Source organism: Centrocercus urophasianus, unplaced genomic scaffold (assembly GCF_019232065.1).
Source record: "Centrocercus urophasianus isolate 14NV4802_14NV808 unplaced genomic scaffold, USGS_Curo_1.0 seq_9, whole genome shotgun sequence".
In the NCBI taxonomy this organism is placed as follows: domain Eukaryota; kingdom Metazoa; phylum Chordata; class Aves; order Galliformes; family Phasianidae; genus Centrocercus; species Centrocercus urophasianus.
In genome coordinates this window covers 37,660,381-37,673,941 of record NW_024885532.1, presented here as the reverse complement: position 1 = coordinate 37,673,941, position 13,561 = coordinate 37,660,381, and the positions used below count along the sequence as shown (strand labels likewise).

Below are 13,561 nucleotides of genomic sequence, written 5' to 3'. Positions count from 1 at the left end.
ACAAATGAAAATAAAACAAAACCTGAACTGTATCTGCAAGATAAGAGTGTAATTCAACTCTCAGTTTTTGCCTGTTTTTTATACTGCTATTGAATAAACGCCATTTGAATAAATATATGAACCACATATGAGATCTGTTAACTATAAATATTTACTGTAAATATGTTTTGCTTGATTGTTTTTTTGCAGTGTATCCATCAGTGGAACCAGGCTGGTTAAAAGCAACTTATGAAGGCAAAACAGGACTCGTTCCCGAAAATTATGTCGTCTTCCTCTAGTAATCTTAGTGGACAGCAATATCTTCATGGTATCCATGGTAACAAATAATAAGCGCTCTGATTTTTTATCTGACACAGATATGGGATCAGCTCGTTAGCTGAGAGTGGTAGATTTCCTTCAGATACTGCAGCTGCAGGTTACATGGCTCCCTATCAACGGAACAGAATGTAATGAAACAGTTAACAGTTACTGTACTGAGGACGGTACTCTGTTTAAATAACTTCCATTGTTTGCAAAAGGTTGTTCTGTTCTTCTTTTATGGGTAAGGAACACTAGAGCAATAAAATCAGAAAAGTTGCCATTTAGCTGCAGACCTTCAGGTCCTAGGATGTTGCTCACAGAAGTGTGAAGTTTAGAGGGAATGCACTCTATGACATTTCTTGGAATCAATATTTTTAGTATGAAAATGTTCATAATATAAGTGATTCATTGTGATCTGAATGCTTCCTTACAAAATTTGATTCTGAGGTTAGTCCTAATCATTTCAAATAAGAAACGATTCTTCCATAAATCAGAAGTTTGAATTTCTGTTAGTCATTGAGATCACAGTATGTTATAGAATAAATGTAACTGGTAGTGAAATCAGATTACTGCCTGAGCAGTAAATGGTCGTTCAAAATGTGATGTTTAATGAATGTTTCATTCAATTACTTGTTAGATTTATTTCCTCCTTTCAGTGTGAATATAAATAACAATAACTTGTATTTCCGTGTTACCAGCCAGGTGGGAGATAATCTCAGCATATCTCAGAGCAGCAGTTGTAGGAAACAAGGAGATACTGAATCTGGAATGATTGGTAGATACCAAATGAGCAATGGAAAAGTGCGATAGGTTTCTAAACAAGACATAAAATGTAACTGAGTCCTTTTCAAGTTTTTCCACTGTGAATAAGACAATACCCTGTGAAGTAGGAAATTTTATAAGCTCTGGGTGCCAAAAGCTCCATATAGCAATAAAAGTATACAGTTTATTTGGCAAATGTTTCCCCCATTCCACAGAATAAAAATAACTAGCTAATACCGTTTTTGTAAATGCCTATCGTTTGTATGGAGGGACTGGAAGAAAAAAAATAAGGAAGACAGCCCCAAACCAGAAAATATAAACAGCTTTCTAAATCGGAGCATCTTTCTTGCACACCTTGATAGGAAAACATGCAGTGCTTAGTTGTCTTGTTGCTGTGCTCTACTGAGAAAGAAGAGACTTAGGCACTGCATGAACAATTTTTCAGTGTTGGTACAGAAAGAACTCACTGTTTCATAGTTACCCAGCCTTCGTTCTTTGTGCAGTAAGAGTAAGCAACATATAAACCTTCTATTAATTTCTAAGGTGTACACTGCTTCCAGAAAGTTTAAGAACTGTTAGGACTGAAACCAGCAGTAATCTACTAATAGCTTCTTTTTCTTCCGTAGACTTTTTCTAGTTTAAATTAGAAAATAGATTTTTCTGCCAACATAAAGAAGCACACATACATAGAGCATGACTTTTGCAGAGCAATTCTTTGTTGGAATTCAGGCTGATGGCAGAAGCCCGCAGGACCCTTCTGCTGGTGAAAGTATTAGCGGTGCAACAGAAAGGGGAGAGCGTAGAGGAGCATCCTTCTGCTGTTTCTGATGGGGAGCCTGTGACATTAATCCAGGCTAGGGTGAGTAAAGCTGACTGCAGGCAGTTTGAGGACAAGCTGCTTGAATTAGTGACACACTGACCTGGGTTCTTTCTTCACTCTAAGGAGATTCAAAGGCAAGGGTCAGATTGGGTATCAGGAAGAGGTTCTGCACCAGAGGGTGGTAGGCATGGAATAGGCTGCCCAGGGCTGTGGGCACTGCCCCCAGCTGCTGGAGTTCAAAGAGCATTTAGACAGCGCTCTCAGACATACAGTCTGATTTTTGGGTGGTCCTGTGCGGAGCCACGAGTTGGACTCAGTGATCCTTGGGGGTCCCTTCCATCTCAGGAGACTCTATGATTTTATGATTAGGTCCCAAAGCTGTGCTCAGTACATGCTGATGAAATGTTCATCAGAGGCAGTGGAAGCAAAGATGTGGGCTCATTGCATTTACCCAGAGCAGATGTGAAAGAAAGTGTGGAATGATTCTATGACTCTATGATTCTGACTTTTCTCATCAGACTGAGCCTTTCTTGATTTTAAAGCAAGCCAGCATTTCTTTTTCTAATGTACTCCTGCAGCTTTCTCTGCCCTGAGAAGATCAAAATGGGTTTGGTTGTGTCTTTGCTTTATTTCACAATCCAAAAATTGCAAGGTGTCAGAAAGCTTACCGCTGGGGATGTGCCCAGGAGCAGTGCTGCTGTGGGAAAAGGAGCAGGGGGGGGAAACAGCTGCAAGCAGAGACACGAGGCCTTGCATGTGTATCACCTGTGTGGAGAAATGTGTGTCTGTCAGTTGGAGCAGGAGGACTGGCCTCTGTTGAACATCATGGAGGAATTTAATTGTGAAATTCTTGAGAAACAGTGAAATAGGAAATTCTTGCTCTTATTTGCTTTGCCTCAGTCTGTGTATTTGTTTGGGTGTTCTCAGTAGTAGGTTCTGTAGCCAGCTGATCTGAGTGCAAGCTAGAGGACTCAAAGATGCTAAGTTCATATAAAGCTAAAATAAAAATGCAAAGTTCAGTTACGGAGCCTGTAAGCATTGAGGGAAAGGTTGTGGAAGTACTGGGAGGAATCACTGTAGAGGAGAGATGGTCCGTTCCCATACACTCATCCCATGTTAGACACAAAATTCAACTGCAAAGATAGCTTCATCAGAAGGTGGATTTCATTAATTCAGTTGCGCACCGAACAAATCTGTCTTCTCCTCTTTAAGGCTGGGCACTTTTTCAGGCCCTTCTGATGATCACATAAATAATTTGAAAATAGCTTAGATTTAAAATGGCAATTCCATCTGAAAGTGTTACATCGTTTTTTAATTACAGTTAGCAGTGCTGTGAGGGTTGTTCTGTTTCTTTCTTCACGGTACGTAACAAGCATTTTCTGTATCACCACGCTGTGGGTTGTGGATGCCCCAGCTCTTCTCTGACTTTCCAAGAGGGAGTTTTTCTCTGCAAGATCTGGAAAGTTAAATAACGGTGTTCACAAACTGGAATGAAAGAGAGCAGCACTGTGGTCATCTCGTGATCCCTGGCCATATATCCCTTCTCATAACTGTAGAGCAGCAGAAATCCATGTAACATTTAAATGAAGATGCAATACTCAGATAGTGCCTTACCAGAAAATTAGGTAAGCTGAACTAAATTAGTTCATTGTATTGATTTACTGTTTTTTGTTTTTTTTTTTTTAATTAAAGTCAGATTCACTCTACAAGCAATGTCTACTTTTTAAATTTTCTTTCCATTCTACTTTATAAGAGGATGTGGAGTTTTCTCTGAATATCACTGTAGGATTGCAGGTAGATAATATATGATGGCTGTTTGTTGTGAAAATGTCTGTACCCAGATCTTATGTCATTAGCCCTGTTTATTCTATGTTAAATTTTTGGTACATGTTGCAGTACAGCATGAACCAAAATAGTGTGAAGGACTGATGTATTGTATGATAAATAAGTAAAGTATATTAATATTTTATATTCACACTTCTTATTAATGATGATAAAGATGAAAAAATATTTTTGATGTCATTTCTGTGAGTTCAGTGTTATAATGTTTTTGCCATACTTTGGCATTTAGAGTTCTATGTAACAAAACTCTTAAATTAAACCGTAGCTGTCTTAAGTCCCCACCTGATCTATAAAGTTTGTTTGTTTTATTATCTCTGGAAAAAATGACACACAGGTTTGCTGACCAGTGCTACTCTGTGATAGGAATAGTAACTTATTTTCCTCTTATATATATTTTTGTTGATAAACTGTTATTCACCTGCAGTTGGGTTTGTTTTAATGTACCTTTAGAAAAGATTCATTAGGAAGAGAAGCTGCAAAATTCAGCAGTTCAGAACAGTAGTTAAAACAAGAAGAAAAGCATTATGTGGCAGCAGTTGGATTTTTGCGACCTTCTTTCTCTTGTCTGTTTTCTACTTAATAAGACAGGAACCAAATAAATGTTGAAGCCCTAAAGTCCATTGTTCTTCATGCTTCTTTTCCTAAGGTAACAGTTGGTACGGTTTGGAATTGAGCAGGGAAAAAGGCAGTAAGGGAGCTTGGCCTCAGCTGGAGGGCTATCTCAACTGATGGAAGCTCTCAGAGTTCTAGTGAGCTCAGAGGTAGACCTTGGGCAATTCATAGTGAGGTTTTGCTGGCCAGAAGCCCTCATGAAATAAATTAGAATATTCTGCTGATGGGAAAACATGCTATGGCTTGGCATTGTCCTTTTGTTTTCAGCAGTGCCCTGTGTGAATCATTCAGTTACCAGATGAAAAGCAATAAGCAGCATTCAGTCCTGCACTTCGTGGTCATGCAGCCACTGGTGCTGCAGCCCTTCCAGTTTCTGTTCATGCAAAAGTCAGACTGTTGATCAGGCTGTGTCGGCACAGGTCCGGAGGTCTCTTTTTGCACAGGATTTTGCACGGGCCTTGGGAGTTTGCTTTGTTTTGTTTTAATAAGATGCTTGGTATCCAAACAGCTACTAATACAATGTTGTAATTCAGTCACTGAAGATGATAGCATTGTTTTCTTTGTCCTATATGTGGCAGTATTTAATAAGCCGCTGGATAGCCTTAGTTATTTTAAGTATAGAGAATGGTGCTTTAACCCCTGGATGTCTCAGCTGAAAGCTGTTCTGCAGCTGAGCTTTTCTGCAAGTGTTGTATCAAAAGTTGCATTCAAGTTCTGTCACCAAAGGCTGCAAAATGATCTCAGCGCTACAAGAGTTTGTTATAGCAAAAGCCAGAGCAGCTGGAGAGGGCAAACAGATAGTTTCAATTTTCCAAGCATATTTATGACAATTTTGGAGGTATTAGAGTTTATAGGGGTTACTTTAGATACTATATGGTATTTTAATAGGAAAGTATATACAATCAATTACTATATATATATATATTTAATAAAGTCCTACTAAATTATGTTATTGAACTCTTTGTTTATTTTGTAGTGTGGTTTCAATAATTATCTGCACTCTGTATATATCTACGTGTAAATAACTGGCATGACATGCATAAGCTGACTTGCAGACATAATTCTATATTGTAGTTTATATTGTACTTTACACTGTATTTCAAAAATCTGATAAATGTTTTTAAAAATAAAAGACCTTCCTACAGAAACTGGCCTCTATTATTTTTAATCTTGGACTCTGACTGAACCTCAAAATAATAACACTCTTGTTATTCAGGGAGTTGTGGTCAATGGTTTAACATATAAGTGGCCTTCAGTAACAAGTGCTGTCCTTTAGAGTTCTGCATTGAGAACGGTACTGTTTATCAGTGACATAGATATGGGATCAAGTTAGCAAGTTTGCTGATGAACCCAAGCTGAGTGCTGCAGTTATAGGACAGAAGGAAGGGATGTCATTCAAAGAGACCTACAAAAGCTGAAGAAGTGGGCCCAGGTGAACCTAATGACCTTGAAAAAGGCCAAGTACAAGATGTTGCACTTGGGTCAGGGCAGTCCCAGATGTTTGTACAGACTGGGAGATGCATGGATTGAGAGCAGTCCTAAAAAGAAGGAGCTGGGCATACTGATGAACGAACATGAACTAGTAATGTGCCCTTGCAGCCAGAAAGCCAGTCATATCCTGGGCTGCATCAAAAGAAGCATGGCCAGCATGTCAAGAGATGTGGCTCTCGAGTATGAGATCCAAACCACTCTATGATTCTATGGCTTGATCTTGCAGTACTGCAACTGCAGTAGTGGGACTTGTCAAGCAGTTGGCTTGTGGAATAGTTAAGGTGTGAACAGAGATGCTCCAGCACAGCAGTTCCTGTGGGGTTGGGCTGATGGGAAGTGGATGCATACAGCAGTGCATGTGGACATGGATATGTACAGAGCAGAGCGCAGTGTTTGGGTCTGAGCTGGAAATGTTTTTGTGTGAGTTGGGCAGGATTTGCACCCTCAAAATCCATCTTCCTTTCCAGCATGAACATTATGCTTATTAAACATGATAAGTGTGTATTTGCACTTTCTATAATTTCATTTCACATTCATAAAGCTATGCAATTTTGATTAAACACTGATATGGAAAGAAAAGTATTGAAAGATATTCTTGACATTTTTGCAATGGTTGGCCGGTTTTCCATTGTATTTATTGCAACAAGCTCAAAAGCTGAGCTAACCTAGAGCAAGTGCCTTTGCCAAAGATCGTGGTGTGCTTTTTTAATGTAAACATGCAAGGATTCATGGGAACGTTCAGTGACCTCCACAGCCGGCATAGAAAGGAGCCTTAATTCACTTGAAAGTGCTTTGGTAATTGGAATACATCTTTCTGCCAGTATAATTGAGGAGCTGATTAGTTAGACTTACCTTTCATGGATATATTTCATTTAAAATTACTGTTAATGGCTCTCGGGTGCCCTTATAAGGGATTGGAATCTACTCTGAATGAAATGCATTAGCAATTTATTTTTATTGATGAGCATTGTTTTTGTCTTCTTACAAAAAAAAAAAAAAGGAAAATCAAAGGTAAACATGCAGCTTATCTTGATGGTGGAGATTTTTCAAACATGATTGGAAATCGCAGGGTGTGCATTCTGGCAGTGAAAGGGTGTAGCCTGCGGGCAGGTGGGGACGCAGGGAAGGGAACTGAGGTCTGGGTTCTACACAGGGCTGCAGGGAGCAGAGGGAGAAGGAGAAGGAGGATGATGAAGATGATGAGGATGATGGTAATGACGATGAAGATGATGATGAGGATGACAAAGGCAGTGAGGATGCCTCTTCCACCATGACTGAGCAGGAGCTGCAAGACTTCAGCCCACACTTACACCACTGCTAGAGAAAAATGAGCATGGTCTGTAAGCAGATGAGATCGCTGTGCAGCCCCATGAGAAACCTTCCAGGAGACAATTCACAAACCCAGGCGGAAGAAAGATAAAGAAACCTGAGCTTGATAGATCTCTCCAAATAAATTAATTCATGTGCAGGGTGCAGCTGGTTCCCAGCATGAAACAAGTGCCGTTTGCAAGGACCTCACAAAAAGATAATGAAGATTAGGATTTCAGCAAGCTTGAACAGTAAAGCTGAGCACAAAGCAATGGAAACAGAGGCACTGACAACTGTGGGAGCTGAATTACTACAGAACAGGCAGAATTCCTATTGACAAGGACATTCCACCAAAAAAAAAAATAAATGGCACACATCAGAGCAGGCTCTGGCAGCACTTTCTAAGGCCATCTGAGAGGCACCAGGCAAACAGCAGAAGACACCACAGAGATTTAGGTGAAATTAAGTCGCATTGGGCACTGCAAACAAATGCAAATGCAAATACACGAAACAGCTTAAACAGTCATTCTGTGTTTGTTCTTTTTGCATGAGGGATGCTGATATTTGGTTATAAGAAATACTGGTTCTACTCTGTAAATATGAAAAATTGTGCTGTCTTGAATGGGAAAAAAAAATGAAAAACAAATGAGCACAATTAATTTTACTCTTGGTGCAACACAGAAACCATCAAGATGTACCAAGAGGTTAAGGTACTGCTACTGCTGAAACCTTTCCTATACTGTTTTGCTCATCAGTGTTTGAGGTCACTTGAAATATTTCCTGGATAAATGAACTCAGAAACCTAACATCTGTGTATCTGCCAGCGCAGCAGTATGAGAACCTCAGGTGAATGTTGCTATGCGTTTTAGGTAATGCAATTCACTCTGCTGGACACTTCGTATCCAAAGAGAAAAAGAAGAAAGGGTGTTTCTTTATCACGGTGTCATCTGTGTACATCCCTGGTACTGAAACCCATCTCAGTGCAGCAGGGACGAATGCAGCTTTTGCCTCTCCACCATTTGCAAGGCACTGCCCCTGTCAGCCTTCTCCCTGTGGGACACACAGAAAGGTGCAGCCAGCAGCCTGCGATGCCAGTGGAAAAGCAACCCTCTGAGCCTCCTCGGCGGGTTGGTGCTTTCTCCATGCCCACAGCCTCTTCACCACTGACATGGAAATCATAGTTCGTGCCTCTTACTGCGTGGTAGGGTTCCTGACACCTTGCAGGGCCATCCTTATTGCCAGTGGCTGGTGATCAGTGTGAGAACCTAACGGTGCATTTAAGTGCATGCTCACCAGTCTAGCACAGAGGTGAGTATATCCCCACAGCGCCTGTGTCATTGCAGACTGAAATGCAGTGAACAAATACATCAGGAGGCTGTTATCAGACAAAGGCTGAAGCAAAGGCCTCTGCTTCAAGGGCCTTTAACATCTCACCTCAAATAATGGGTTAAATTCTCTAACTCATAGATTCATCAATACCATGTCTTGTTAAAAACTCCTTCATTTTTGAAGGAAACAGTGAACATTCAGACTGAAATTGGACACGTAGACAAAGAAACAACTGCATTCAACCTAGAGGAGCATCACTGCATAAGAGGACGTACACAAAGATGGCAGTGCAGGTGTCCCTGACTGAATGTGTATCTTGTAGGAAGTGGGACACATTCAGAAACAAAACCAAAACATCGCTTTCAAGATGTACTGTACTATGTGGAAATAACGTGGCAAAGTATCACTGTTACTGCCGTGGTCAATGCTTCTCAGAGAATCATAGAACCACTGAAAGGCTTAGGTTAGAAAGGACCTTATAGATCATGCAGTCCCAACCCCCTGCCGTGGGCTGGTTGCCCCCACCAGCTCAGCTGCCCAGGGCCCATCCAGCCTGGCCTTGAGTGCCTCCAGGGATGGGGCACCACAGCTCTCTGGACAGCTGTGCCAGGGCCTCACTGCCCTCTGAGTAAGGAATTTCTTCCTAACATGTAACCTAAATCCCCCCTCTTTTAGTTTATAGCCTTTCCCCCTTGTCCTATTACTATCAGACTGTGTAAAAAGTCACTTCCCCTTTTGCTTATAAGCTCCCCATAGGTACTGGAAGGCTGCAATGAGGTCTACCCAGAGCCTTCTCATCTGCATACTAATATATATCTTGGGTTGGAATGAACTCTAAAAATCATCCCGTTCCAATCCTCATTTTCATGTGTCCTGAGCAAGGAGTGACACCTCATTCTCAGGTCTGGCCCTGACTCATCAGGGTTGCCCCAAAGCTAGGCAGCAGGTGCAGGCTGGGACCCGGCCCTTTGGTGGTCAGTCCATGTGGAGCTGGACTCTCCTGGACACTCCTGGACACTCCTGACCCTTATCTTCTATGTCAGTAAGCAAAGAAAGCTCCAGCTGAAGTCGGCCCCCCCAGGTGCTCCATGGCTGCAGAGGCTCCAACACACCTCTGTTCACTGCAGTCAGTTGCCATTTAGTGGATCTGCTTTCAGCCCAGCAGTTACTGAGAACTTAAGCACTCCTCATGCTGTGAGCACAGTAAATCTCCAGTTTATTGGCCCTGACACAACACAGCTTGACAGCACCTTTACAGAAATACTTGAAAGCTGTGTCATTTGCACAAATATAGAGATGCAAGTTCCTCTTCGCTGGAAAATACAGATATCTTATACAAATCTCCTTTTAGAAAAATGAAACAAATGCAAGAAACCATGAATTATATCTTCCACTCTCCTGAATGTAATACACAGAGAAATGCTAACATCAGCCTAAACATGCCTTGAACTTAATAATTATTTAGCTTTCTACAGAACTTTGCACCACCTCCACCACACACTAATGCACTGCCCAGCCCAGTAATCTTGGGATAGAAAGTACCCTGGCTGGTGGAGGGAGAAAAAATGCTTTATAATACTTCAGATTTTTAAGATGTGATAATAAACATTTTACAAATGTGCTTTATTTTTTAAAATCAATGGCTATCTTCAGAGAAGGCTTTGAGGATACTTTAAATGACTTCCTAAAAGAATATTTTCCAACTTTCAGACTTCCTTAAATACCAGGTGTTGATAACCTTGTTCTGTGATCAGATACAAAGCTTGGCTAAGGGCATCTGTTCCTCCCTCCCACCCAGTGTAAGGTGACTGCAGCTGTCACTGCCAGCTGCAGGGTACAGAAAACTCAGTGCTGATTCTGTTGCGTGCAACCGTAGGAAGAGAATTGGCCAGTGCATAATGTGACAGTACTGTAGATCTCTGGCATATAACATTTCCAGTTACATTGTTCAGTGAAAAGCCTGGTGATCCTTAGTGGTGCAGCCCATAGTGCGTGGTGCCAGCGGCCCCAGAAGGATGTCCTCATTGCTTGTGTTTGTTGCTGGCCTGACAGACCCAGCCTGGCCATGGTGCTTCAGCCGCCCTGCGCCGACTCCTTGGGCATTTCAAGTAACACGAAATGTTATCTGACACTGCCAGCTCGTTGCTTCTATTTAATAGCATGTATATTTAGCAAGAATGCCACACTTTGCAGACAAAAGAACGTGCTTATGTGGACCAGTAAAATCCAGATCCTACTGTCACAAGTTTTGCTAGCATCTAGGAAAATGGTTGGGAAAGTATTCTTTCCCCTTCTGACCTCACTATTCTGAAGGCACAATGCCACATTCCAGAGATGGTATCTCCAAATATTCTAACAAAAGGACAGCTCCTACTGGTAACTGCGAGCCACTCCTCTCTGAAATTTCAGTCCAATAAAATTTGTGATCTTAACTTTCTCTAAGCTACTGTGAAAACTTGTGCATTTAATTCATAATGATGCACATAAACATAAATAATTTGGTAATATGTATATATTTGTACAAAATATAAGATATGGACTTACAGTGTTAGCTACTAATGTTCTTAACTTGAGGGCTTTGTAGATGACTATTGTCTCACACTGGACAAAAAAAAAAGCAACAGTATGAGGTGTAAAAGCAGTACTGTTCTTTTATCTTGTGTATGAGAAATAGCAAATGTGAAAATGGTACATCCAAGAAACAACAATCATGTCTATAACAGTCTTACCTGTATAACACAAAACTCCCTGCACTGAGCCACCCAGTTATCTCCGAAAAAACTCAATGGCAAAGATATTGTTGTGTCCACCAGGTGCTTTCATTCAATCTGTCCCCACTTCATTTGAAAGTGGACAGCCATAGGGCTTAGTGATGTGAAGTCTGGGATTCCTGGAAATTATATATTTCTTCTTCCTTGATACAACAAAAGGAATTTCTAGTACCAGCCCAGATGGGTGGGTATTTCAACTGAGCTGTGGGAAAAATGCAGTAGACTGAGACCATGTAAATGACGCTGTGAGAACCTCCTCACTGGTCTGCCTGAATGCTGAACTGGAGGAACTATTGTACATGTTGAGGTGAGAGGTTAATTTAGTTTCCATGGTCAGAAAAACATGATTTATGACTATCAGACTTGCGATGGTGCTTTCATAATGAGCACAGCACATGGTTGCAAGAAGCTGAAATGTCGCCAGCTTTAAATGATGAGCTAGAATTCAGTGACATTTCACCACTCCTTGATAGTCTTTATATAGAAGTTGCAGCCTTTACACACCTTGGCGCAGAGCACCATGGGCTCAAACCACCTCAATGTAAGCAAATAAATGCATGTAATTAAAAAAATGCACTTTTTTTTTTTTTTTTCATTTTGTATTTAAGTACTGTTCATATTCTTAAAATTTCTGCAACTGCTGCATTAAGGACTTCAGTTCCAACAGCACGGGTGCCTTCTGAGGATGATTTTCTATTTAAGGACTACAGGCAATTAGTTTTTAAGTTATTATTACTCACACAGCCACCTTTTACTGCATGTTTCTGTACAAGCATCTGAAAAGCTACAATATAATTCCACATGCAAATAATGTCAATCTACCAAATTAATAGCACACATCTAAAAAAACAACTCATAAATTTCAATATGAAAACATCTAAAACATGACTTCTTTTTTTTCTTTTTTTTTTTTTCCTTTTCATCTTCCAAGGGGGAAAAGAGAACTAAATGAAAAACAATTCCTCTGTTCAAAAGTCAGGTCACCGTGACACAAAGCAGCACAAACCAATAAATCCAGCAGTGCTGACAATCCACCCTGGCAGTATATATACACAGGCTTTTGAGCCATGGAAGTTTGGAAAGGCTTTGGCCATTGACTCCGTGGCTGCAAGCTGACTTACCCGAAGGAAAGGGAGGTCAGCACGCCATGACTGGCACACGAGGCAGGAGGAGGGCAGCACCACACCCTTCTGCCTTGGGGTTGAGCCAATAGTCTGGGCAGGTGGGAGTTATGGAAGGATCGTGCACATATTACCATATGTTACATTTACAGTAATCTAGACATCACCTTTGGCATATATATGCTATCAGTAACTGACACAAAGATTTGTTTTAGATAGGAGCACAGTAAAGAAGCTGAATTTCCCAATTAAATGGAATTACTAGCATATCATCATAAAGCACAGCAAAAGAGTGTTGAGGTAATAACAAAGCATTGACTGATAAGCAAATGGTCAATAGAAAATGGTCTTTGAAAATGTTGAGTGAAGTCTCAGCTTCTCTGTTTTAGGTACAACACCAGAGACCACAGCTGAAGGAACAGCTGGAGTTCTGGAGCTGCGGTTTATGGTGCACACACAGAGCACTGCAGAACCACAGGAAACCTGCTAAAAGGTTTTCAGGCTCTGTTTGCCTCCATCCTGGACAAACCAACATTTGTCCTTCCATAAATGCTGACAAAAGGATTTATCAATCCTTGTCAACAAGCATTGGACCTCTTGGTATTTCTTTGGCCCCAGCAGGCACAAAGGGAAACAAGCTGGGATGAGAGCTTGAAGCGCCAATGGTCTCTTGGGCTCTGTCCTAGAAAGGGCTGCCACTGCAGGCAGCTTGATGTTCAGAACAGAAATGACAGTACTTGGAGCTCGTGATGCCTCTGCAAAGCTGAATGACAACAGTAGGAAGAAAAGAAAGCAGTGGACTTCATGCTTTTGTTTGCTCACTTAAGTAACAGCAGAAGGCAATGCTAAAGGCTTTATGTTAAAAACATGTAAACTGTAGAGTATGAGGGTTTCAGGCATACATACCTGGAATTATTTATCATAAGAGAAATAACTTCTGGTGTCACCTAGACAAGGTGCCAGAGAACAAAACAGTCTGTCTGCCGAAACACCTTCCTTCCAAAATGCAAAATGAAACACAAGAAGACCCAGCCTTCCTATGACTTATTCAATGCAGAGGGAAGTAGAATAAGTTGCTTTATTTGCACCTACTTGTAAAACTCAGGTTAAAACAAACAAACAAACAAACAAACAAACAAACAAAAAAACTTAATTTTAAAAGAAATATTAATGCAGTGAAATACAGGCAACTAAAAAGCCTCTTC

General features: G+C 40.9%; 1 protein-coding gene across 1 annotated transcript in view; it reads left to right on the top strand.

Moving 5' to 3' along the window:
• Window positions 1–5,484, top strand: part of ARHGAP42 (Rho GTPase activating protein 42) — a 156,533-nt gene extending 151,049 nt beyond the window's left edge. Inside the window, exon 24 of the mRNA XM_042838774.1 lies at window positions 190–5,484. Within this exon, the coding sequence (XP_042694708.1) occupies window positions 190–278 (89 nt within the window). The 3' untranslated portion in view covers window positions 279–5,484. The remainder of the gene's footprint in view (window positions 1–189) is intronic.
• The last annotated feature ends 8,077 nt before the right edge of the window (window positions 5,485–13,561 follow it).